Below are 27,158 nucleotides of genomic sequence, written 5' to 3' on the forward strand. Positions count from 1 at the left end.
TTCTGTTGCATGATGATTCGAAAAGTTAATGTGGGAACATTCCCGTTTATTTTTTTTCCTCCAACTATAATCTACAGGAACAATACTCAACTTCAGAATTGCTGTTTGATTTCTGGTTTGTCTCTACCAAACATAGACCTGTCAAGCACTGCTCTTCATTTGCCGATTCTTGAAATAGTTCCACAACTGATGCTAAACAACAAGGATAATCTCAGGCCTTATCTTGGGCTTTGTTAGGGGATGCATTATTATATGTTTGAGTTTGCCTTGCCATTTTAATTCCAAAATGTTAGTGTAAGGAATTCTATCCTCCACCACGGACAACCCGGACAACCTAGAAGTCCATGCCTTGCGCTCCTCCGGCGGCATCACATCCACCTCTTTCTTCTTTGTCACTTTTCTTTTTTACCTCTGCAGTTGCAGATGTAGTTGCCGCCATTGTCAATGTCCAGAGCATGAGGAAGTCAAATCCGGATATAAAAAGGAATATCCTATATAACCCCATGTGCACGCTTCCTATATAACCCCACGACCCTTTTAGCTTCAAATAACCGGCGCCGAATATCTGGTGAAGGGAATACCAGCAGCGAGGAAGTAAGATCCCGGGCTGTTGGGTTTTCTGGTGAGGCGTCTAGCTGGCCCTCCATAAAGCCGAAGGTGGCCACTCCTATTGTGAGGAAGAATATGGTGTAGACAGGTTTTGCCAGTGTTTCTTTAGCATAATTTGAATTTGCTGAGCATGGTGCAGCAATCATGGTCCACCCAACGCTTGCTTTCTTTTCATTCATTCTCAACAATTTCCTTTTGCTTCCCTACTGTGCTTCCCTCTCACATGACAGGTTAATTTTGAAAAAATAAAGGAAGGCAGATTGGAGACCCAGTAGTAAGGCTTTGAGCGTAAGAAGCAATGTGTTTTTCACAATTCCACAAGATGGTAGGATCACTGCTCTGATACCATTTGTAATGTCCCTTTTCCCTTCGTATTTAATAAGATAGATTTTGTGTATAGAATCATATAATCTTTTCATTTTATTTTCCATGTTATGATCCACTTACCAAAATTTGCATTCAATATATATAGATATATTTTAATTCTAAGAGTCACACCTTTTCACAATATAATAATTATATTTTATTAATAATAATATAATTATATTAATTATATATTTATATTAATAAGCTTAGTTTATATTAATATAAAATATATTATATTAATATTTACATTATACATATATTAATTTAATAATATATCAATTATATTATTAGATTATAATACTTTATTAATATAGCATGTTGCTACATTAAAATATATCTTAATCATAATTATATTAGATTAATTATTATTATAATACGATATATATGATATTATTATATGATTATAATATAATATTACTTTATAAAATATTATTATTTTAATATCATTATTAATATTACTTTATATATAATATTTATTTATTATGTGCTAAAATGGGGATACCACAGAATGCCCTATTGCATGTGCATTTTGCCTTAGGATGCCCAAAATTGGGTTTATAATTCCCAAATATGTTTTGAACAGGCAAGAAAAATGCATGTAACCAAAATTGGGTTCTCAAATGGCAAATGTATGTAACATTTTGATGCAAACACATCACTTCAAGGTAAATCGGGTTTGTGAAAGGCTTTTGCATGTTTAGAATGATGCATAAGTCAAAGCGTTTTTCCTCAAGGAGCACAATTGGGTTCTTGAGAGGCTTTTACATGTCATGTGTTTGGACTTTAAAGTAAATAAAACATTAAATTAAATCTCAACTTTAAATTAGACTATAAAGTGCATAAAGTCACTTAGTGAATAGTCAAAACGCAACTCAACATTATATTATAACATATATTACACAATAATGACTTAAGTGATAAATCTAAAGCGATAAAGTAATTTGAAAACATAACATAAAGTCATTTTAAGTTATATTTTTCAAAAAGTGTAACTCAACATTTGAATACAAGGCCAATATTTTAAATATGCAATTGAACTTGGATAACCCACTTTTTAGGCAGTTAAAACTTTGATATCTTTTGACTGATAACTCCGATTAATCGCCAAGAGATATCGAATCGTAGGGAAAATCGAAAGCAAGAGATTGAAGGAAACAAAAAGACTCAAACAATTTAAACAAACACTAAAAAATGCAAAATGGACTCTAAATGGATGTTTGACTTGTGAATGGCTTTCGGTTATTTTGGAAAATTGGTTCTTCTAACCTTTAACCAATATGTACTTACATATTTACGATAATCCGCCCTCTTTTCATTTCACAACTCTAAAGACATATCTTTGGACACTACATTTTGAGGAACTTTAAAGATTTGTTCAATAACCTTTGGATCAAGACTAATGATGACTTTTCCATCTGCATTCTTTATTGTCTTGTTCCTTGGACTGAAATTTTGTGCACAACTCAAAAAGACTTTTGGTTCCAAGGCAGCCATAGGGAAAGTAGATACCAAATGAATATTACTCTTCTTGATGCGCTTCATTTCATGAGTTGAAGGAGATTCAACCCTTTGTAAGAAATCTGCCATGTCAACGTGCTCGATCTTTGTATCAGAAACATTATCAAGAGGCGACAAAACTTGAGATGTAGTCATATGAGCTAATTCTTTGTCGAATTGGTACTTCATCTTTCTTTTGGATTTTGTGGATGAGGGTATTTCTTGTGCTACAACATGAAAATCCCAAAATGTGAACACATCATCAGAGGGTATCGATTCCATAAAAACGTTGATTTTTGATCAACAACAAAGGTTTGTAGTATGGATTAAATATGTCAAAGATCTAGTGTAATGATCTTGAAAGGAGATGACATGCACATGCAAGGTTGAAATGCAACTTGGGAAGATGGAAATATGCATAGTTACATCGCCCTGCGAGTCGAGGGGATGGCGAGATGGGGGGACAAGTTTTCAAGACAGGGGGACAGAGGGGCCTTGATTTGGGGATGGCGGGGGGATGACGATGGGGGACGGGGGGGTGGCGAGGGGAGCAAGGGTGTATATACTATACATATTGTACTTAAAATGCTAGTTATGAAAAGATGTACTACAATTATACAATATAAGATACAAAGATGTAAATAAAAAAGCTTAAATTGTAAACATTGAACATTGCATTGAAGTTTTCAACTGGAACATCATGATTCATGATCAAATGACAAACAAACAATGAACATTGAACATTGAACATCAGCAATTAATAAATATTAGTCTATATATCAGTATTTAAATCAATAATATGAGTATCTAGATTCTACCATCTAATAGTAATCAATGATCATATGGGTCATGACTCATGAGTCATGACATAAAGATGATTACAATAAGTATCATGTGCCATGAATCATGATATTAAAATAAGTGTGTAATGCAAACAAAAACTACAAGTCTCCAAGAGTCCAAATCAAAATGCCAAATCAATGATCAGTGATCATCCCTTGGAGGCTAGAAGTTGAAACTCATCGTCACTGGAACTATCAGTCTCTCCAAGATCAAGCACCGAAAAGGGAACACCAACTAACCCTGTGGTTGCATCTAAAGCATCCTCCTCATCAGTTTGCGATGGCTCCTCAAGCTCTACATCCCATCGTGATGCTGGGCTCTCCTTGTACACACTGTGTACACCACTAGCTTCTTTGGTCTTTGAGAGGTAAGTCTAATCCTCTTAAGAGAGTGGATGAAGCTATATGTAGACCAATTCCTCTTAGAAGCTGAGGAACTAGAAACCTGAGATGAAAAATAATTGGCCAATGTGAGACTTGGGAATTAGAAGTTGAACAATGATCATTGAACAATGAACAATGAAAACTTAAATAAGTTCAAGTTGAGGAACTAAGTACCTGGGACAACAAACAAATAGCTAGTGTGGTGGTTGTAGATTTCACTCCATAAGCTGACCACCACAAAATGGGATCCTCTTATGTCATAGTCTTGATATCCGCCTTTGCCGCTTGATTGTAACTATTAAGAGTAGCAAATTTGGTCTACTCAATGTGAACCTTAATGGCTGTCTCAAGGTCATACATCCTATCTATGCACTTGAAGAACCAACCCTTCACCTGAAAAAATTAAAAAGTAAAAATAATTAGCAAATAGAAGAATCAAGATGCTAGTAATGTAAATGATTTTAATTTATAAAATGATAAGAATCTAAGTCTTAAGACAAAGTCTTAAAGTGTTATATAATATAAATCACCTCATCATCGTGAAGTGGTGTAACTCTACTAGGCCTAATCATGTACCACCTCGGATTCAATCATATGCAACCATGGGTAAAGGTGTGTTAAGTTTGTTCCATATACATTAATTAATAGGCTGAATGTGATCATTGTAGAAGGCTAATGTGGGGTCCTTCTCTCGCACAATTGCCCTCATCTACCCAAGCATAGAATCAATGCACTCGTACGCCTCTTCAAGTGTAGGTGCATCCCCATCTCCATACCCGATCACCTCGAAGATTGGCCTAATGATAGAGACAATGTATTTTGCATCGCTCCAAAATACATCGCTCTTAACTGTTTCCTTCACCCTCATCCCCTGCTCTGACTTGGAACCATCCCACCTGTTCCATTCATTCATCATAACCATTAGTTGTAGTGGCTCTTGCAACTCAAGCATTCTCTCCAAGAGAATGAAATAGGATGCATACTGTGTCTCAACTGTCTTCAGGAACTCCTTCCTAGCAAAGCTCCTAAATAGTGCATGTGAGGTGTGGTGGTTGCAGATATACATCTGCACATCTCTAGCATCAATTACCACTCCCTTTATCCATCTAATCTTCCCCATGTCCTTTAGAGCATTGTTCATAGCATGCACACAACAAGGAGTCCACCAAATATGGCGATATGTGGCCTCAATAAGCCTCCCTGCAGCTCTGCACACATGATCTGCATCTGTCACTACTTGGACCACATTTTGTGGCCCAATCTCCTCAATGGCTTCCTGAAGAATCTGAAACTGCAAATCAACATATTTTCAATGCCTTGAATAATCAATCGCCCTAAGAAAGAATGGGCCCTCTGTACATGTGACTATGACATTGATGAGTGGACGGTGTCTAATGTCCGTCTACCCATCCACGATAATGCTGCACCCTGATTACTCCCAAACAGCCCTCATTGCTTCCATGGACTCACTAATCGTGGAATACTCTGATGGAGCCCAAATTCTAGTTTCCATTTTTGATCTTGAAGATTAATGTCTACTTAGCATACCTGGGCTTAATCATGGAGCAATATATATATCCATCAATGATGAACTGGAAGCACTATATAGGATCATTTTTCAGTGATACAGAAGGAATTTTTTGGAGTCACGGAGTTTGCAAGGATGGTAAAATATGAAGCCTATTCATTTATCCGGTGTACTTGGTAGCTGTGTTCCAGATTCAGCAGATGGTGTTAGTATACAAATGAGTATAATATGGATGGAAATATGTAGGACCGGATTATTATATCGCCAATATTGTTTTTGCAATGATAAACTATCCAAATGATGTGCATTGAATGCATAGAAGAAATCTGGGATTTAAAGGCATTGCATACTACTGAGTTTCCATCTTAACCGAACACAATATTAACTAGTGTGAGCAAGGAAAATAATTGACGCTGAGAGAAATCCTATTGGAACCAAACCAAAATGCCAAATGAAAGAAGATGCCACCAGTCACTGTGTGTTTTATAATGAATATATGGAGAGAAAGTCTACTTGGAGAAGGTTCAAACTACAAAAGCCAGGTCACCAGGTCAGAATACAATAATCCTCACCAGACTGTAGAAGGAGTTATGTGTCAGGATCAGGGTATATTTAATAAGCAGCGATTGGACATTACCCATGAAAGGAGAATGTTTGATTGAAAATATGATTGCATCAAGCTCCGCACCCACTTCCTATATTCCATAAGAGAGTTTTGGTGCATCATTCACAATTACTCTGATAACTATTGGAGCCATGTCACCCATATACTCGCATTCAGAAGTTCACCGAACTATTCTTCATTCGATGGAAGCTACAACGATTCAGAGCATTTGCACCATCACAAGTTACACAACAGCTAGTTGTTTGAAAGAAGTAATGGTCACGAGTCTTCAGAAGTTCGATTTATGTGAAGAAGAATTATTGGGAGTTTGGCATAGGCGGAAGAATAGAGACTATACCAATTATGACATGCCTGTGATGGAGTCTAAAATTGATAGCATTGTTTACAAAGCACATATTGGAGAAACATTGTGTATGTTTTAAACCGATAACTGTCAAAAAAATTGTCGGCAAATGAACATGAGGACAATATATTTGAAACCTTGAGAGATGTTTGAGCATAAAATTTGTATTGTTGTTGTCATTCATCTCATATCTAACAATAATGTGTTCCTCTGTAGGTCTAAAGATGCTTGTAGAAGAAAAATCTATGTAGAAGCAGAATTTGGAATTCATTGCAAAAACCAGGTATGAAGTGAAGTATCGATGTTTGTAGATGGAAAATGCCAAAGCCCCGATAACAAAGGTTAAAGACTCTTGCGTGAAAACAAGGAATTGCAACAATATCAAAGAAATCGATTTGCCCATTTAGAGGAGCGCTATGTTATCAATCGCAGATGGAAGGACTCCATGCGATCTTGGAGTATGCGAACATGATATGATTATGTTTTGAGTAACGTTTGTGCATTCGCAAAACTAAAAGGGAAGCTTGCGTGAATTTAGAATGTGGAAGTCTGAGGCCTATTTATATGTCAGAATGAATTCTTAAAATAAAACTGATCCTAATCATCGTTGAAGATAAGGAGGCATCCAAATATCGATCATTTTAGTGAAATTATGTAAATATTTTTATATTAGTTATGAGTTATGAAGAGGTGCGTTGTTTGAAAAAATAACCAATACCCCTTGTGGTTCTATAAATATGAGAGGATTAAACAAAGACATATACATATTCATATATACTTTCCAAAAATTGCATACTATATGTGCCCATTTGATGTATTATATTCTTTCATTGGCAAATGAATGAATTTTTAAACTAAGCCCGTGAATTCCAAATTATTGAATAAATATATTTATATGCGATTCTGGAGTCAAATTGCATTGGATGGATCATTTGTAAGGAGTGTCTCTAGTGCAATTTTATTTCCGGCATGATCAGTAAGAAATATTTATTTTATTTGCATGAAGCTTTAGAATTAAAATATTATATAGTTTCGTCCTTTATAATTATTATCTTAATTTTATAAATAATTTATATGATAGATAAGTGGATAGGATCAATTATAGCATTTTAAAATTGAACATCATAGATATTGAGAAATATTTAATTGTTTTCGAATCCATGTTTAGTTTGTCTCCGAACCACAAGAGTTAAAGCACATTCTAGACTATTTTTAAATTGTGTTCATATATTTGATTTGTCGCATCTTGATTACTAAATTGTTTATAATTGATGTGCGTAGAATTTTGTAAAGTTGTATGTTTTAAACTTATAATATTGACTCTATTGGCCTTCGGCATTGGTCTTTGTATTCTTCATAATTTGCAATCCTTCTGCTGACAATTGTTTCATTTCTTTCTTTTGAGGTATTAATATATTCTTTTGTTGCACTAATCCATGCTTATTTTTATTTTGAAAACATTCATGTATTCATTTATTATTCTTAATTCACAATCTGTAAGTTTGAATTTTTCTATAATCCTTGCCGTTTGGGAAACTTTTAGTATATTCACATTCTAATCAATTTGCTATAAGTGTTTTGGACCTAAGTGTTTAGTTTAGGATCAGGTGCGCCCACCCTCGCCTGGCAGAGCTAGAAGCGCAGGGAATTTGGATTGCATCGATCAATCCCGTCAAGTTGGTAATAACCGGTTGGATATCCTAGTATCGAGTTGGCAAGACTCGTAGGATTCCAATCTATGGTTTTGGGAACCAACATACTCATCATCCAAGATTTTAGTCCTCAATTTGTGCTCACTTGGTGACACATATGATGGTAATCCTGCCTTTGCTACATTTTGAAATGCCTCCTTAAAATAAAGAGACTAAGCAATATGAAGTGTAATGCTATTGGCAAATAACATTCTCCCAATGAATGCATCTAACTTCTCTCTCATCTGGGCTGCAAACAAATTTGCTATAGGGTTGTTGTCCCTAGACTGTGCCTTGTGTTTCCCCTTGCTCGTCTGGGTTGCTGCTACACACATAGAGCTATAAGTAGAGGAAGGTGTGGAGGCTGCCCCTAGCAATATAGTAGATGAAGCTCTATGTTGTGGTCTAGAAGAAGACATGCATCGGTGTTGTTGCCCCTCTATTTGTTGCTTATGCACCTCCTGTATAGTATGAATCTGCTTCCTACCAGCCAAGGTACTAGGCATTGAAAGACCCAAGTCCTCTAAAACTCCCCAAAGCTTGTTGTATTCAATTCTAAACTTAAAGTTTTTGGATTCAATCAAAAACTTACACGGTAAGACACATTTACTTGTCCAAAAGAGGAAGTGTACATTCACTCTAGTGATGCTACCATACCATTCATCACCACAAATATTGCATCTCCACTTTCTTGTGCACCTGTTCTTGATCCACTTGTTATTCTAGTGGCAAATTGTTTTAAAGGAGATTTTGGATCAAACTTACCCCTAGCCCACTCTGCCAAAGATGGGGAGGGGCAATCAATAGATGGAGTACCATATAGTATAAAATCAGTACCCATGGAAGTGGAACTAGTTTAGGTCCCTTGCCAGCCCGAATGTCACTCTCATGCTCACCCCTCTCAATTGTGTCATCATCATCCTCATTCCCAACCTCAGGCTCAGGTTCATATTCTAATTCACTGCCACTATCTGAGTGAAATTCCATCTCATCATCACTATGAGTATCAATGTGGGAGCTCATTTTGACACTGCATTTCACAAATAATTTTTTTTTTAATAAAGTTAAATAAACAAACTTTCAGCCTATGCCCTACTTTAAATTTTCTAAAATTGAAAACTAAATAACAAGGATTTGCAAAATGAAACAGGGAAACATAAAGAATCTTAATCTATTAATTAATATTTATAAATGATTCAATGAATGAATGATAATCATAACTATAACAAAATGAAACAACACACACTTAGAGCTAAAAACATTGAGCAATAATTTATAAACATGCATTTGAAAATCAGAAAAACAAGTTAAAAACCCTACCTTTTGCTTGAAAAACTTATTTAACAAAATGGTAAACTCTATTCTTCTTCTTCTTGCTCCTAGGCTCTCCTTTTTCACTTGCAAACACTTTCTTCACTCTTGCACAAACCCTTATCTCTGTTACCAATTTAGCCTACCTCCTAAATTGCTATGTTATGCTTATCTATATACTGTGATAGGTGTTTTAAGTTGCTGAGCATACATATTAGAGAATGGTTTAGATGCAAAAAGTAAAGTACAGAAATCAATAATCAAGAAAAATTGATCATTTTTTTAATTCAAGATACATACGAGTACCAAAATAGTAACACTGTTTTATTCAGAACTGTTTTGATAAGGTACAAAGTGTTCAACTTTTAAATAGTACTTGATACAATGCATTTAGATACCACATAAGCAGTCATGGCTCCTAATTCAATATCTGAATAAACACATTGCATAAACAAAAAAGTACTGAAACGATAAGGGGAAAAGCCTCCATTGCCTGAATGGAAGGATCATTGATCTGAATGTTGAAGAAGGTTTGAGCCTACATCTCCATTTGGGTATAGACTTGCAAAAATGTAAAAGAGGAGGGTCAGTTCATACAAACTGAGCAATGGAAACCACTCCAATTATCTCTACACTACTTAGTGTTCCTACAATGTAATTATTCAAATAACTGCATTAAAAGATGTAAAGGCAAGAGAAATATCTGAAAGCAAAACAGGTTTTATGCTAATAAGTTGGTTTCATGTGCAGATATAGGTATGAAGTTTGAGGTTGTTGAAGGATCTTGCATAAGTTACATGCATGACGCCTTTTAATTGAGATTTGTAGAGGCCAAGACTGAAGGACTAAGGAGATTGTCGAAAGGACACACATAAACTACAAGCGTGAAACCTTTTGGTCAAATCATATAGAGGCGAAGGCTAAAGACATGGGGAGATTGTTGAGGTGGCATATGTAAATTACAAGTATGAGACCTTCTAGTTGAACCATAGTAGAAGATTGAAGACACGAGGAGATTGTCAAGGGGACATACATATGTTACAGGTATGAAACCTTTCAGTTGAATCATGGAGGAATTGGAAGTCTATAAGTGCACAATCAGGGATAAAGTTTTCAAGCATGTACAGCAGGAAGTTAAAGATGTATCAAATCTTAGAATCTATGGCAAAGATCGAGATATATAATGAAACTAAGTAAAGCTACAGCAAGCAACAATAAGACTTTTTGTTCTTTAATTAGTTGGAAAGAAATCATTTTTTACAGTTTGAACTCTCATATGCTGGATAATAAACTAGGACAGTGATTAATGCAGTAAGGCATGAATGTTTTCTCATTACTGCCACAAATATTTCAGATATACAGATTAATTGCCATTCATTTATTAATGATTAAATTTGAAACAGCGTTGAAGACTGCAATAAGTGTATGTATAGAAAATAAGTATTATGTTACATAGTTTGGGACAGATTTCATGGATAAGGTAATTGTTATCTATGGAAAAATTCCTACTTTCATAGTCAAGGTATACGACTCATTTAAACAATGTTGGGAATGAGCCTTCAATCAATTGGAATATGGAGAAACAAGAAAAATGGAAAAAATCATCTTCAAAACAAAATATTTGAAGTAATGATGGCACTGTTTATTTTCTTAAACAAAGAAGGAAGAACTATGTTTTCTCATGTTTTCACTTATCATAATGCATGGAACAGCCCAGCAAAACTTCCAAGCACTCACAACAACGAAGGGAAAGAAGGAAATTGTTTTGTATCATGAAAAGAATAACAGTTCAATCACTTATAGAAAAGGATAACAAATACGGATCCAAAGGATAATATCCAGAAACATGGCGTTCAAAAAGATAACCCAACAAGTGAAATGAGGCACAAAAAGAACAACCTTCACAGCATGAAGAACAATATTCATGGCTTCATAAATCATGAAGCTTATAGTAGACTATGCCATGAACATATGACAGTAAAGGAACGACATATGTAACAGCAGCTTACAACATAGAACAAGCAATAGTCCAAGTGCAACTTACAGCATAAAGAATGAAGAACTCACGGCTGTAACTAGGCATCCAAGACACATCAACCTAGAACTCTCCAAGAAGCTCACGCATCAATGACAACTAGCAGATAAAGAAAACCCACGAGGAAACCTAGCACTCATGGCTAGCAGTGAAGATCAGCCACAACAAAAAATGTCTACCATTCACGGCATTAGCCACGGCATGGAAAAATAAGCGCACGACTTAAATAACTCAAATACACCAGCAGATATGGCGTTCACAGAATGAAGAAACCCAATGAAGCTCACAACAAGCAGCATGAAAGCCACGCCATAAAGAACAAGGCAATAGACCCAACAAATACGGCTCCAAAGGAGAATAGCCAACAACTCACGGCTTTTGGAGCACTCTCAAATACCAGTAACCCTTTAAATAGCAGAGAGAACTCACGAAATGGAGAATGAGAGCCACAAGAAAATGAAACATGGCGTCCAATATAGTAGAGCAAGAAGAAATTGCAAACACCAGAATTTCCTCATAGTGGCTAGGGTTTCAACTCTATTCTTTTCTCTCATCTTTCCAATTCGAAAATGATGGAAATGATTATATTTTCCCTTTTTGATAGTCCCTTACAACAATTTGAATTCTCCTTTTGGGTCCATATGTAAAAGGAGTGTATTAATACTATAAAACATTTTATAAATTTTTATACATATTAAATGAAGAGTTCTATTTTAATTATTTAATATATATAAAAATTTATACAATGCTTTATTATACTTGTCTTTTACCATATTTATAAACATTAATATGTTTAATATGTAGTAAATAATAATATTTACTATTTGATATTTATTAAACACATTAATATTGATAAATATAATAAAAGAGTAATACTTGCATAAAACTTAAAAACTTAATATATCAAATGGCTACAATTATAAAGCCTTTAATTATTATAAAAAGGGTGAAAGAAGAAATTGAAGCAATACAAATGATAAGATAACTATGAAGCTGGGAGTCTATTTTAAGATTTGAAGTGATTTTTAGTTAAGTTTTTCAGTAAAGGAAAAGAGTTCTATTTTTAGCAGAGATAGACTCTTTGAGTTAACTAGACATTACATAAAATTCATTCTCGATTAAGGGCAGTTTGAGTTTTCCATGCAGTGATGGAGCACTTTAGTGCTATTTTTGGCAAAATATGGGGCAATTAAGGCCAGTTTTGTATGTAGTTCATTATGGGAGCTTGTCTTATGCATATTTTGCATATTTTTGATAAGTTTCACATGCTATATTTTTGGGTTGATTTTAAAATCCGAGTTAGGGTTTTATGCATGATTTTGAGGAGTTAGAGGCAGTTTTCCTATTAGCTATCAATTGGATAGGTGGTTGAGCGCAATTCTCAGGGGTTTCTTCACAGTTTGGATCAGTTTTGACTCATTTTTTCTATGCATATTTCTGATATCCAAATTAGGGTTTTGAGCTCTATTTATTGTACATTCACCTCATTATGAGGTATCTTCTTTCAGGCTGACTTTTTGCACATTGCAAATTTTGAGTTGATTGTAAGAGCATTTTGTAGCAGAGATTTTTCAGCATTGGTTATACAGATTCAACGGTTCCTTCTCATTGATTCTTGTGCAATATTGTGGATTCTTTACTTTTATGTTGTGTTCGTCCTTCATTAAAGTTATATTCCTTATTGCATGTTAGAATCTCGATATGTATGAATGCATGTCTTTGTTTGTGTCCTTATTCTTTTTGCAGAAAATTGGTAAAGCCTAGGTTTTACTTTCAAAGCAGAAGATTCCAAGTCCTTGCATAGAATCACTTTTGTAGTTGCATGTTTGTCTGAGTATTGTGATTCATTCGTATTATGGGTAACTTGTGCTGATTTGATTAAAGTTGCATAGGAATCATTGGTGTATAACCTCGTTCAGGTTTAGTATCTATTATTGTCATTCACTTCTCATCCCTTTTCTCGCGTACAATTTAGGTTTTAGGTGATCATTATTTAGGAACTGGTCTAGCTTCTCGAGATTCATCTCTCGTTTTAGGACAACTTACCACCTAAGAGAGGTTCAATGTTACAATAGGATAGCTAGATTCTGCATCTTGCTATAGGCACAATCCTGGTTGACAACAATCTCAGCGCTTCACTCTTCTTCTTGTTATTGCAAACAATGAGAAATGGAAATGTGAATAAAAATGAAGAATATAAGGCTTTTGAACAAAGGAGGAGAAACGAATGGGCCCCACAACTCAATATAATAAAACTAGAAACATTAAACCATTAAAAAAATGCCTTAAACTTTTTAATTTTTCATGTGCTTCTTTTGCTTGTTGTGAGACGTCTAGGCGAGTAGTTATTGGGGTCCGAAGCTAGTCCAAACTTATGAATAGGAAAAATCATGTGCCACGATCAGGTCTCAGGAAACCCAGTGCAAACCACTTTATTGAAGAATGTAGGAAGATATAAACTAAGAACAAAAGCACCAAGTTTGAAAAGTTATGTCTGAAAACCATCCTCATCCGTAGCTCTACTACATTTCATAGATCTAATGGCCTCAAGGATACTGGAGGAAGTGAACAGATGACAATAAGGAGATGGAATGGAGTGAAGGGAAGGCTGACCCGGGAACAAAAATTAAATTTAGAAAACCACGTGTTATGCATATGTAAAACAAACTTAGAACTGCCATAAATATTAAACTTTGATATCAGTCTAGTTTCATAGCAATTTGTCAAAACATGAATGTTATGATAGATATATTGAATTCATTGTTCATTAATTCAACTAGTAAAGTAATACATTAGTAAGCAGCATCATATGCGTCATCAGGAAGATCGAGATCAAGATCAACATCATCTTTGACATTAGATGATGTAGGTAGATTAGATGATTTGAGGCTTTGAGGTACTATGTGAATCTTTTGCCTTGTAAATATAGTATTGGTCATCCATCTTAACAAGTCGATGCCTATAAAAAAAGGGGCAAATGGTTTAGGACTACCAATATTAAGGATTGTGGGATTTTTACGCCAGTTGCAGCTATAAGAAAGGGATGTTGGCTTGTATAAATTGTAAATTGATACTTGGAGGCATTTGTAATGTCCCCTTTTTCTGCGACATTATAACTTTGTGTTGTCGGCTCACTTCGCCTAGGTTTCGGGGGCGAAAAGGTTCTTTACGGGGTTCAGTTTGAGGTTTGGCTCAGAGATTTCCAGTTTCAAACCCATTAGAGCAGTTTTGGCAAGTTGTTCGGATACTTACTATTTTTAGTAAGTAAACAGAGCTCAGTATTCTTGATATCCCAGTGTCGGTTTGGAAGCGTCTTGCTGAGAGCTTTCCAACGAGCTATTTCACATGCTTATTAGAGTTCGTTTGATCAGTTATTTTAATACTTGATGATTATATGGTTTACTGACTAAGTGACTATTAAAGTTTTTAACTTGTCACTTTATTTTTAAAATAGGTACTATGTTCACTTAAGTGACTAAAGGACAACAAATGTGCTTTATCCCACATTGCTTAAAAGAGCATGCATCACATTGAGAAAAGTGATAAAGGTACAACAAGCTCCACATGGGAAGTTATGAAGATTATAATATTTAAAATTTATATTGATCTGGGAGCTGGAAACAGTTACTAGTTATCTCTTCGAGGACACAAACCCTTGAAGAAGCTTTTGAAGGTTGGACGCAAACCTAGCCTTCTTACAGGTTTTATTTATATTTGCCAATCTGCCTGTTTTTGCTGTTTGTTAGATTGGATCGTTTGGATAGTTGTATGTTATTGTATTGCTGTTATATAATACAATAATGTATTTGACGGTTATTTTTGATTGTGCTTCTGAATATTGGAGGAAATTCAAACAAGCGTTTCTGAGTGTTCTTGTATGCATATCGGCTGGTTATAAAGTCGATTTAAATTCTGGAATTTATTTCAAATACTGGTTTACTGTTCAGTTTTAAATTTGTAAGTTTTATATCAAGGGCTTTTGGTAAAAATCTGGGAAAGGGTTGTTACAGCATTATGTGGGAAGGAAATTTCTGGGATAGAAAATTTTAATATATATTTCTATTTTGTATCATAGATCTGCACAACAGATATTAAATTATCTCTTTTAGGTGCTTTTGTGACATGGTGGTCATAAATATTTATGTTAGACACTGAATTCCTGTTTCTGTTTCTTCATTATCTCTTTCCATTTCTTATGTGTTTAATACTTATATTTGTTAACCATTTCAGGTTCTTATAGATGCTCTAAATTTCTGCAGTTACAGAAAAATATTTCAAAGAAGACTGTATGTACTATATATCACTTTTTGTGTTAGTTTTTGCTTTATAAACTGAACATTTAGTGAAAATGCAGAAAATGTATACCGAGGCTACTCAATTTTGGATAGAGCTACGTCTTGATTTAATGACAGCAATAGCCAGCTTAACTGAAGATCGACATAATCCAAGGCCTAATGCAAATCAATTGTGGAGGCTGTACTGGGCAAGCCATCAGGTACTGAATATTCATCATGATCTAGTTTAGCTGGTTGATTGCACATGTCATATAGATATTGCATTCATCTACTCAGATAATTCAAATTAACAAGTGCTGTTTACATGAATTTGCTAGCGGTTCTTTCGGCATATGTGCATGTCTGCAAAAGTACCTGCTGTTGTTTCATTAGCAAAACAAGCGTTAATGGATGACAAATGCATTGTGATCGGCTTACAGAGTACGGGAGAAGCTAGGACAGAGGAGGCTGTGATGAAATATGTATGTTGAAGCACGAGATCTGTATTTTAAATCTATGCAGGGTAGTTTGTTTATTATGTAACAAATTTATTGTACTACACTTTTAACTGCAAGTTTTAAAAAATTACAAAGAACCAGTGATAGTTACCTGAGGTTTCTATCAATTTGTTTCAGCTAGGATGTTAATCAATTGGTTAAAAAGTAAATTACGTAATTATTGGTGAACTTATTTCGGTTAGGGAGCTGAGCTTGATGATTTTGTTTCCGGACCTCGAGAATTGCTACTAAAATTAGTTGAAGACAGCTATCCTCTCCCTGAAAAGCCAATTCACATACCAGGTGAACCAATGCATTGTCATAGAAGGATATTTTCTGTCATTGGTTAACTGAAATTTTCATTTTACATCTTTGCAGCTGTAAGACACACAGCGAGTGTTTGTCTTAGTGCCTATTCCAATTTTCATTCATTTGGTAAAACTCTATTTATCCTACTATGCCAATCTACTACTTCTTTTTGTCAGCAGAAAATGATGGTACTAGTGAATATGGTAGAAAGCGATATTTGGCACATACAGATGATTTCTATTCCAAAGGAAGAACAAGCAAAATCGCAAGGTGTAACAAGGCTGCAAATGATACTGAAACTGATGCAGAGTCTGAAAGTGAGTTAATCATCTTTTGATATTGATACTGATAATACAAAAATGAAAGATCTGTAAATAAATGGATGAACTTCACAATACAGTACTATTTTACGTTGATATGCTTTTGTATAAGGCAGGATTTTTCATATGTGAGTGGCCATTCAACTATGCATGATTATTAAACTAAGATAATAGTTATTTATCAAGTTCTTATCCCCAGCGACCTTAGAAGTTCTGACACTCATCCCGTGATGATTTATAATTGTGGATATCAATCGATTTATCTACACATGATCAGCAACCTTGATATTGAAAATTTGAAAATGCTTCCTTCACATATATTTCTTGTCTGTGATCAGGGTTGAGCTTCAAATCTGATCTGGAACTGTAAAACTCCAATTCTGATTTCAGTGAATGTACTGGGCATATTACCTATTGAACAATGATACTATAACCATATGAATGAAATTTCCATTTCCCCTTATAAATAACCATGTCTCATAGTAACAGGCATATTCTTGTTTGCATTCTACAACTGTGGCAACAATTGCTGCAATGTAAAATTAATTAGTGACAGTTAACTAAGCATGAATGATCAATTGTTTTTTGGTCTTATAAATGTATTGTTAAATTACTATGTATTTTTGACTAATAAGAAAGTATCCATCAATTGTGCATGAAGCAAGAGGAAGTCCAGTTATATTATGTATAAGTCTGCCATTACAGAATCCCCTTTCTGTAGGTTTATTATGGAATTTATTTTACAACATTGCAATATCAATCTATTGAATTTATGGACAACAGCCAACTTATATCTCAAATATTAACTTTTTTAATTATCTAATGATATACTGTATTGTAAATGGGCAGGGAGTGGTCGCTTAGTGGTTTCTTTGAAGCTGGCAACTGCTCGGAGGATTTTTTATTTTCTCTTGATATATATTATGAAAGCCTGAACGTGGATAATTCCATAATAACACTATCTCTTGAATAATGCAAGGTTTTGTCTGATTCAAGGATCAACTGAAGCTTAAAATTGGGCCAACTTTTTGGGATAATCATATGCTAAGTCACAGGATATGCTGAATTTCATCCGAATTTTATGATCTTTAATATAATATGATTTTATTTAAAAATAATAGAGTTATTTAGTTTAATTATTTACCAATGTCAAACTATTGACAGTTTTGTGGATATATTACTTACATATAAAAATTAATAATTTTATGTAAGGCACATTTAATGTCAATTTTTTTCAAATTTGCACCCTTGTCGAATTTCATACGAATTTTATGATTGATGAACTTGAATTCGAATTCGAACATTGTGACTAAGATCATATGTACGTAGCCTTACCTCAAAAGTTTGTTTATTAATGTCTATTGCCAGAGTGGTTTTCTAGCTAATTATCTAATTAAAACAACACTAATATTCCCTTCTTGTTGTCTCATTCCTACTGTAACAGTTACGCATATGCTAGTTTCAAAGTGTTCATGTGTTCTTTCTGTGTTCATGTAATATAACTATTCCTTAGGCTGGTATCTTTTGCAGAGTTTAGCTTACTATCAGTGTTGCTGCAGGCTGATACAGTGGATAGAGAGACTATATAGGGATCCTACAGGCCTTTAGGAGGTTTGAGTGGTGTTTCAGGAGCTCAGAGTCATTCTCCAATTTTTTAGGAGACTTGCTGTTTGCCTGCTATGTAGAGCTTGTGGAGCCTTGCAGGGGGCTTGGTGAATTTTCAGATGATTAGAGACAGTATTCTATTTTTCAGGAAACTGGGAGATGGCCTGCTATGCTGTATAAGCCATTTCAGAAGATCAGAGATAGTTTTCAATTTTTTTTTGATTTTTAAGGAGACTGACAATTGGCCTTCTATATTTAGACATCACCCGGGGCTAAGTGCAACATCAGCTTTCAGTTGGAGAGGTTAGGTGATGGTTTAAGAATTAAAAATCAAAATGTTAAAATTATTTAATAGTTGAATTTAATATTTTAATTTAATAAATTAAAGTTACTTTGTTAAGCAATTCCAGAATAATTTAAGTTACTCTTTAATGATTTGTAAAGTAATTTTATTATTATTTTAATAAAGTGAATTATGTCATGAAATAGTGCAATAAAGTGGAAATCCGTTTATGAAGACAAAGTTATTTAAAAAAAAATAAAAATAAAAAAAAATTGGGCCATGAGAAGGTTCGATAGCCTGGGGAAGAACCAAAAGTAACATTTTATTAAATCATGAGAACCCTAAAAGTGATATCAGGTGGGTGGAAGAATAAAATAACTTTTTGGGCTTTCATTTTGGTATCTTTTTGAGATCATTATTATGGAGAATTCATCTCAGGGCTAGGTATGGTGGGAAATAATTGTGAAGATAATATCCTTCATAGATCTAAATGTCTGCAGTTGTGGAAGATCACCAAAGGACATAGTATATAGCTGGCTCCAATTAGAAGCTGCATATGAGCTTTGAATTACGAATATCTGTGAATTTAATTTAAGAATTCACATTGTGCTTTAATAATCAGTTTGATAGAGTTGAGTGCAGATTGAAAGTAATTGTGGTTTGCATATTCAAGGTGATTGGGAGCAAATCTGGACACTTTTGACACCATACAGAAGTTTCATGCATCTACAGCCAGCCGCAGCACTCCAAGAGGTCGTGTGGGTATTAGGGCTACTTCATCAAGGGCAGAAATCAGTCTTTTACCACCTGCTTACTGTTCCCTATATTATGAATTTGTTGATTAGATACATCATAACCTGATAGTCCGTATAGAAAGTAAATGGTGTCAAAAATTACAAAAAAAAAGCAAAATTGCAAAGTTGCAAATGAAACAAAAAAATGCATATAAATTAAAAGTAAATTACTAAATTCTAAATACTAAATGTTAATTTGTACTAAATTTAACCGCACATTTTCTTCACAAGGGGTCCAAAAACTTGGCTCATAAAAATGCAATTTACTACATTTATCGCTGCAGTGGTTGTAGCATAGGATGAGGAAGTTTAGTCCTCGTCAACAAACACACGCCTCTTTATCATGTATGGGTGAACCAAACTGCTCTTTATCATAAATGGGTGGACCAATATTAAACATTGGCCATTTATCAATATCACAATCACTGGAGCTAGCAACTTGTTTTCACTTAGAGCTATTGATTGTTCAAGGGGATGGAAGCAGGCATGAAATATCCTTAAGATTTTGGTCAATAGCAAGTAAAAATCAGATTAAATCCAAAAGGTACAATTTATTCATGAGGTTTCCATAGACTAATCAAAACTTTATTTCATACATTGTAGAGCACTAAAATAATCAAACTAGTAAATGATTATCAGTCGGAGACTCCAACTAATGTTTTAATTTCAAATGATGGATACAAACTGTACCCATTTTATTGCATGATGCCCAGACCTACAAATTTGAAAACTTTTGATATAAATCAGACCCAAAACAACTTCTGCGGTATGATCTGCTCTTGTAGCTGACGTTTGATCTGATGTGTTGTAATGGCAGCCTTAATACTTGCTGCAGGAGATTTCCGCTCTAGTCCTAAATTGTGAATCCCAGATGATAAGCTATGCTGCATTTTGAATAGAACCAAAATATTACTGCAGACCCATACATCCAGACAGCTACTTACAGGGTTTCTGTCCTGTAATTCTCTGGTAATCACAAAGAGTACCATAAGCAATGAAGAGATAAAAATCACAAATAAAACATAAGAGTACAATCAATCTCTTCCAAAAGAAGCGAACTACATAAATCCCGACTTTTAGATGACTTGACATTAGTATTAAGTTTACCATTTATTAGAAATCCCTCCAAGATTAAGTCACCAAGAAAATTCATTTATATATTAAAGTGGCTCCATGTCTATGATTAAAAAATAGGAACTTAAGGAGTAGCCCCATAATGAATAACGGAAATAATATTTGTTGGGACTAGCTTTTTAGTTTCTTATTTAATTAATAATTTTATACCCTTATTAATCCCTTGGCTTAGTGGGGACATCACAACTCTAACCAGCCGAGACCGCTTGCTCCAAACAATCATTCAAATCAGATTTGATTAGGATCAAAATCACCATTTAATTCCTGGGTCCCAAGAGAATCTTGGTGCATCTTCTTCAAATCTCCATTGCTCTATACTGATGGAAACATGATAAGAGTCCAGGCTATGTAGCACACTGCCTTAATCCCAATGTAGAAGTGCCTCAAACCAAACCACACACCACAAAAAACTGTAAGTACTCTTGTGGGCAAAGAATTGAGTCAACAAAAGTGCAAAACAACTATTATAAGTCAGAACAATTTTTATATATGACCCCACAATAGTCTTCCTATACACAAATGAATCTAGATCAGCAGTGTGATCAAGCATATTGACTATTCTGAGGTCTGGTTTAAGGGACGGATCCACTAAAATTGTAAAATGATGATGTAATTCTTTGGCTATTGAGGAATTCTCTGAGTGTGTACATTTATCAAGTCCCATTGCCAAGCATGATGTACCATCAAGTGAGTATATTTTATCACTGCCAATGCCATGTCTCAAGACTGCCATGTCAAGAGTTTAAGAAGATATGTTGCTGCTGTCATTAATTGAATATTCTGATTCATCCCCTTCCACCTTGTTGATGTTTTCAGAATCAAGGTAAGTGTACACACACTTGGCTGCAATAACTTGTGGGTTAACACTTTTGGTAGCTCTCAACACAATTCATTTACCTTCATGAGTAAACTAAAGCTCCATGTTGTTGAAGTCTTGGATGTATCTTCCAAGCGACTTCAACCATGGTATTCCCACAACTATTTTGGTACCCCCAATATCAACAAATAGAACTTGTCATTAAATTTATTGTCATCTAATTGTATGCCCAACCTTGGCATTCTTCTTGTGCAACTGATTTTGGATCCATTTGCCAACATGATGCTAAATCCAGAGAAGTTCCTTACTTGTAGTACTTGACGACCAAGTCCTTAACAATAAAGTTGTGTAGTACCGCTGTCCACCATGCACATAACTCCTTGTCTTTGGCAACCCCTTTTATTACAAAAAGATGATTTCTAGAACCATTGGATAGGGACACAGGGATACCTTGCACCTTGTGATCATTCCCACTGTCCTCATTGCTGTCCGCATCAGAAATCACCTCAATAAGACATGCCTCACCCTTACGAAGATACCTATGACCTGATTCCGAAGGTCCTTTGCAATGAAAACAAAGATTTCTTATCCTTCTCATTTCTTGACTCTTTTCCTAACTTAGGAGATGTGACCTTGGGTTGACTAGGAGCCTTCACATATGAGTCATTGTCTGATTTCTGTTTTTTGAAGTTGTTCTTGTGTGGTTGCAAAAAAGGTGCGACTTCTAAGTCCCTACGTAACTCAATAGCATCATTTAAAGAAGCAGGCCTGTGAGCCTTAACCAAACCTTTTAATTTGTCATTTAAACCTTCAACAAAGAGCATTGGAACTGTTTTCTAAGGCATGTCAGGGATCATTACACAAGTTTTCTGGAATTCATTAATGTAAGACTCTAGATGTCCTACTTGCATAAGCTTAAGCTTTGCCAGTTCCCTGTGATAGACCTCTATTTCTTTCCTATCAAAGTGAGTAACCAGCCTTTTGACAAACTCTTCCTAAGAATGAACCATGGCATGAGCTTGGGAGATAAGTGCGTGGTGCGACTAATTGTACGCTGCTCCCTCCAAGTGCATGGTGGCAAACTGAATTGGTTTTTCTTCTTCCATTGGCTTGAGTCCTAAGAATTTCCCTAACTTATGAACCCACAACCTTGCTGTTATCTTTTCGGTTCCATTAAAGGATGGTATATAAATTGTATTCAAAGCATCTTGGTACTCCGTTGGCTGGAAGCCCTATCCAGCTTGTTGTATAGGCATCCGGTCTTGCCATTCCAGATAAATTCTTGCTTTGTTGCTACGCTGGTTCATGAATTGATTTTAATTCATCAATAACCCTACATTAGCTGGGGGTTGCACGTATTCATCTCAAGCCACCATAATATCTTCTATGATGTGCACCTCTTCTACCTTAACCTTAGGAATGGGTTCTCTTTCAACGAAATGAGGTAAAATTGTGGGATGCAAGGGTCCATAAGACCTTGTATTTGTTGTTCTCAAAATATTATTGGCTTCCTTGTCTTGGTTCTTATGCCCAAGTTCACTTCTGCTGTGTCGAGTATTGAACCTTCTTGATGTCAAATGTCCAACACTCACATTTGTGTCATTGTTGTGGTCTTGCGTGTTGGTCAAGTTTTTGCATAGGTGTGTTCCTTTGTCTTTATTTGCGATTTGGTTTTTTGCACTAGGGTTTTATGTGCTTTATGTTTGAAAATTCAATGAAATGTCGTGCCCCAATCTTGTTTCAATCCTTCGTTACCTTTTTCTTCATTGAAGGGTCAAGTCGTCGTCAAAATGGGCCATTATTTTATTTTTCCTGGGAAAACATCTTATTCATTGATAGGTCCTTTTATTTTCCTAGGTTTGTCTTATATCCCTAGGTCATTAACCTTTTGTGTTGATTAAGCTTGAGGTTTATTGTCTCTTTTGTTAATCGGCTTTGTGTCGATTTTTTGCTAAGTTACCATGGTTAGTCCCTAGACCCCCAGACCTATAGAAGTTTGAATTGGTTCGAAGTTTGGGTCCAGTTCGCAGTCCGGTTTGGGCAGGGTTCCAATTTTTGCCTGTTGGTTCGATCTGGTTCGAACCAAGTTCAAACTCGGGTGAACCAAGCCAAAAAAAATTAAACCAAGTTCGAAGCCAGTTCGAACCACGTGCTTTCCTGGCCCTGGGGACAGCAATAAAGTGCTTTTTTCGCAAAATTTATTAAGTTTTTGGCATACACAACCCTGAAAGGTTGTTATGACATGCTTTTGGTGGCATCTCCTTGTCATTTTTTGAAGAGTTTTGATGCCAATAGCATTGTTGCTGCTGCTGATCCCATTGGCCTTAGCTCTATTGCTGAGTGAATTAATGCTAGAGAAGAAGAAAATGAAGTAGAAGAAGATGAATATAAAGAAGAAGATAAAGATTGAAGAACTTAGAATCTTAATAGATTTTTATTCCACTAGTTGAACAATGAACATGAAACAATGATACTTGAACTTGATGCTGCGATTTATTTTAATGTTTGAATCTTTGATGTTGAACTATATGATGGTATGAACACTATGACTATATGATGGTAAGATCACTATGATTACAAGTCTATGATGTTTTTGTTATTTAAATGTGTTTATGCTTATATGCTACATTCTAATTTTAACTCTTGCTTCATAAATATGTATATACACACATTTTTTATAATTTTAATATGTTTTTGTACTAACGAACCCAAAACCCTTCCAAAATTTTGATGAACTTTCTAACTAGTTCTCGAACTCGGAACTTGGAACCGAACCCGAACCAGTAATTTAGACTTTTTGTGTTCTCGCAATGAAGTTAGCATGCATCCTTAGTCGACTGTGGGAACACAAACATTCACCATCTGTCTTCATTGGTGAGTCCAAAGTCTAAGTTATTTTATCTTATTTAACTATATTGGTTATATGTCATTCTACTAAGTGCCCCATCTTTAAGCACATGTTACAAGTGGACGACGATTATGCAATTTTTTAGAGAAGCTGCATATTCCTTATTGTCTTTCGACGTTGTTGATGAGTTAAAGACAAATAAAGCTCGACAGTACCTGTGATCTTGCACTTAAAGATGATCGAAAGTTATTCATGGTGGGATGACGTGATGCAACCTTGTGTCTAGAGCCAGAAGACAATGAGAGGTGTGGCCATCTTTGTGTGTAGCTCGGTGAAAAGTGTATGCACCCTGATTGGCCATTCAGATTAACCAAGTGTTGATGTGTCTGATGCCAGTTGTTGTGCATGGTATGTTTTATGTTGTGTGTAGTTAGATTGTGCTGCGTGTTTTAGATGAATGAAAATTCGTTAAGGTGTTAGAAAAGGTGCATGTCTCTTGTTTACCTTGAGCGTTTATGATGGATTAAGGGTAGATCATGATCTTCGGTTCCTGTGATCCCATGCTCAAAGATGCACGATAGATATTCATCGTGGGGTTACACATCTTGCTACATGTCTAGGACCGTGGGATGTATATTGAGCAAGACCGACCTAGTGTATGCCTATCAAAATTTTTGATTGGTTGAAGAGAATGACTTGGTGTCAGTGTGTCTCAAGCTAGATGTTATAGAAGGTAAACAGTGAGAAACTAATGATTCATTTTTAAGCACTATGGTATATCAATGAAGATGTTTTAAATGAAGAATAAAGTTGCACGAACATTTGTCTTCCTTCAATCATGCTCTCTGACAATATTCCTAATAAGATTGACGACTCCCGTGATCCCGTGAACAGAAGTGCTCGATGGATATTCATCATGGGATCACGGGATGTTGACATGTGTCCCTGGCCACGGGAAAACAATGTGTTGTTTGCTAGAATGCTTTAGTGGAGTTTCTAGCTGAGGTGGTGCTTTCTCATTGGATGTAATGTGAACCTTGGTTACATGTAATTAGTCAAATAAAGGAGGGCTTTTTGTTGTCGTCCAATGAAGCATTGGTTGATTGAGATTGATGGTCAGATTTTAAAGTTGTAAAATTCTTTATTTCGAGTGTTTCTCGCTCGTAGGAAATAAATCGTGGAAATGATTGTAGTTAAGAGTGTTAAAAGGGCATTGAATAAATGTTTTCTTTTATTCTGGTAATCCTAAGAATTTGTCAAGGTGCTCTGTCGCTAGTGTGTGAATTGAAGAAACTTTTTGCAAACAAAATTGACTTGGGGAGTGCATGATAAAGTTGTAAGTTATCTGCATCTTCTTATGCTCATTATGGTGTTTTCTATCGTGTTGCTGCTAATTCTTGTGCAAAACTTTCTTTCTGGTTAGGGTGAAGTAATTTTGAGCAATTGGGAGGGTTTTGTAGTTAATTTGAAAACTTGTAGTGGGAGAACCTTGGTTCCTTAACTTCTAATCGAAGCCCTATTTTTCTTAAAAAAAAGACTACCAACTAGAAAGCATTTAGGGAAAATTAGCTATTTGGAGAGGAACATTTTTGATGATTTTTTGGATTTATTAAAACCCTCTACTAATGATAAAACCATAGGTTCTAAATTAATTGAGGGTAAACAAATTATTGAAGGGTTATGGGACAAGTTGGGGAATGTGGAATATGCTAGACTCCCAAGTATCAGGACTGGAGTTAAGGCAATGGTATGGCCAGTCAAATTTGAGTAACTCTGAGTCCAATGCATGACAATTAGATTTTGGAAAGCTTGTGGTCCCTAATTTAGATGTGGACTTGTTATTTGCCCTTGTTCACAAATGTGACACAGTGTCTAGCGTTATTATAAATACCATTGGTGAGGTTTTGCTTACTATAAGTGCATAGGAAATTAGAAAGTTGTTTGACACTATTGTATTGTCCCTTGCTTTAGATGAAATAGATCTGAATGGTTTTCTGGCACAATCTAAGATTAGAAATATAGTGAGGGATAGTCTGCTCATTACATGGTGTCTAGGGTTATTAAAGATACCATTGGGGAGGTTTTGCTTACTATAAGTGCATAGGAAATTAGAAAGGTGTTTGACACTATTGAATTGTCCCCTGCTTTAGATGAAATAGATTTGAATGGTTTTCTGGCACAATATACTAAGATAAAAAATATAGTGAGGGATAGTCTGCTCATTTGTCCAAGGTAGTATCAGTAGAATTTTTTGTAGGGGGTCTTACTTGGTAACCTTTCCCTTTGGATGCTTTTGCCAAACATTTATAGGATACATACAACTCTTTGGGCCAGGTGTTTGGAAGACATATAGGGCATTATGCCACCTTAATGCATTGACAGAGTCATACAAATTCAACACCCTAGTTTTGCGACTATCATGATTACCCCAGTTATACAACATAAAAGATTCATGTAGGCCTTCTGAGTCTAAAGAAGGATAATGCAATGTTCTATTGTTATTCTTTTTTGATGCATATGTTATTGCTTAGAAATGCTAATTACTTTGGTAATTATATGGGATTGACTAGAGAATCTAAAGGGAGCGCATGCCTACGCAAACTTGGTCCATAGTGCCATCCAAGGATAGGAGTGGGTCTAGTTATATCCTTTTTGATGATCACTTTGCTTCTAGGCTTAGGGCTAAATTGTTTTTGAACCCATAGAGGATTCCTATTGAGTTGTTAGACTTTTTAAGCCTAAAGGAAAGAAGAACTGATCTAAATATTGAGCACTATTAGGGGGATATTATCTGATATCCAATCAGTATAGTTATCAATGTTTATGGCTTCTTTGGTTTTCCTTTTGTCCTGCCTTATCATGTTACATTGAGAGTTGGTTTTGTAGAAATAATGAGGCAAATTGGTAAGATTCAGGAGAGTGAGATGACATGTAGGAATAGGGGCACTTACAAAGGGAGGCTGGTCAAATTTTATCAAGATCCTAGAGACCTATAGTATGGGGGTTAGTGAGTCTAGGTACAGTGATCCCGAGGGCTTATGCAATG

General features: G+C 35.3%; 1 protein-coding gene across 7 annotated transcripts in view; it reads left to right on the forward strand.

Moving 5' to 3' along the window:
* The window catches only part of EMB1135 (RING/FYVE/PHD zinc finger superfamily protein), a 286,460-nt gene that overhangs the window by 44,286 nt on the left and 215,016 nt on the right, over positions 1-27,158 (forward strand). For 6 of the 7 annotated variants that reach the window (XM_089811317.1, XM_089811315.1, XM_089811319.1 and 3 more), the window contains exons 11-14: positions 15,586-15,726; positions 15,844-15,987; positions 16,206-16,305; positions 16,491-16,628. In XM_089811317.1, the coding sequence (XP_089667443.1) occupies positions 15,586-15,726; positions 15,844-15,987; positions 16,206-16,305; positions 16,491-16,628 (523 nt within the window). The remainder of the gene's footprint in view (positions 1-15,585; positions 15,727-15,843; positions 15,988-16,205; positions 16,306-16,490; positions 16,629-27,158) is intronic. The other variant, XM_089811316.1, reaches the window with a different exon arrangement.

The sequence above is a fragment of the Cupressus sempervirens genome, chromosome 11 (assembly GCF_028749045.1).
Source record: "Cupressus sempervirens isolate cs-2001-9-10 chromosome 11, ASM2874904v1, whole genome shotgun sequence".
Classification (NCBI taxonomy): Eukaryota; Viridiplantae; Streptophyta; class Pinopsida; order Cupressales; family Cupressaceae; genus Cupressus; species Cupressus sempervirens.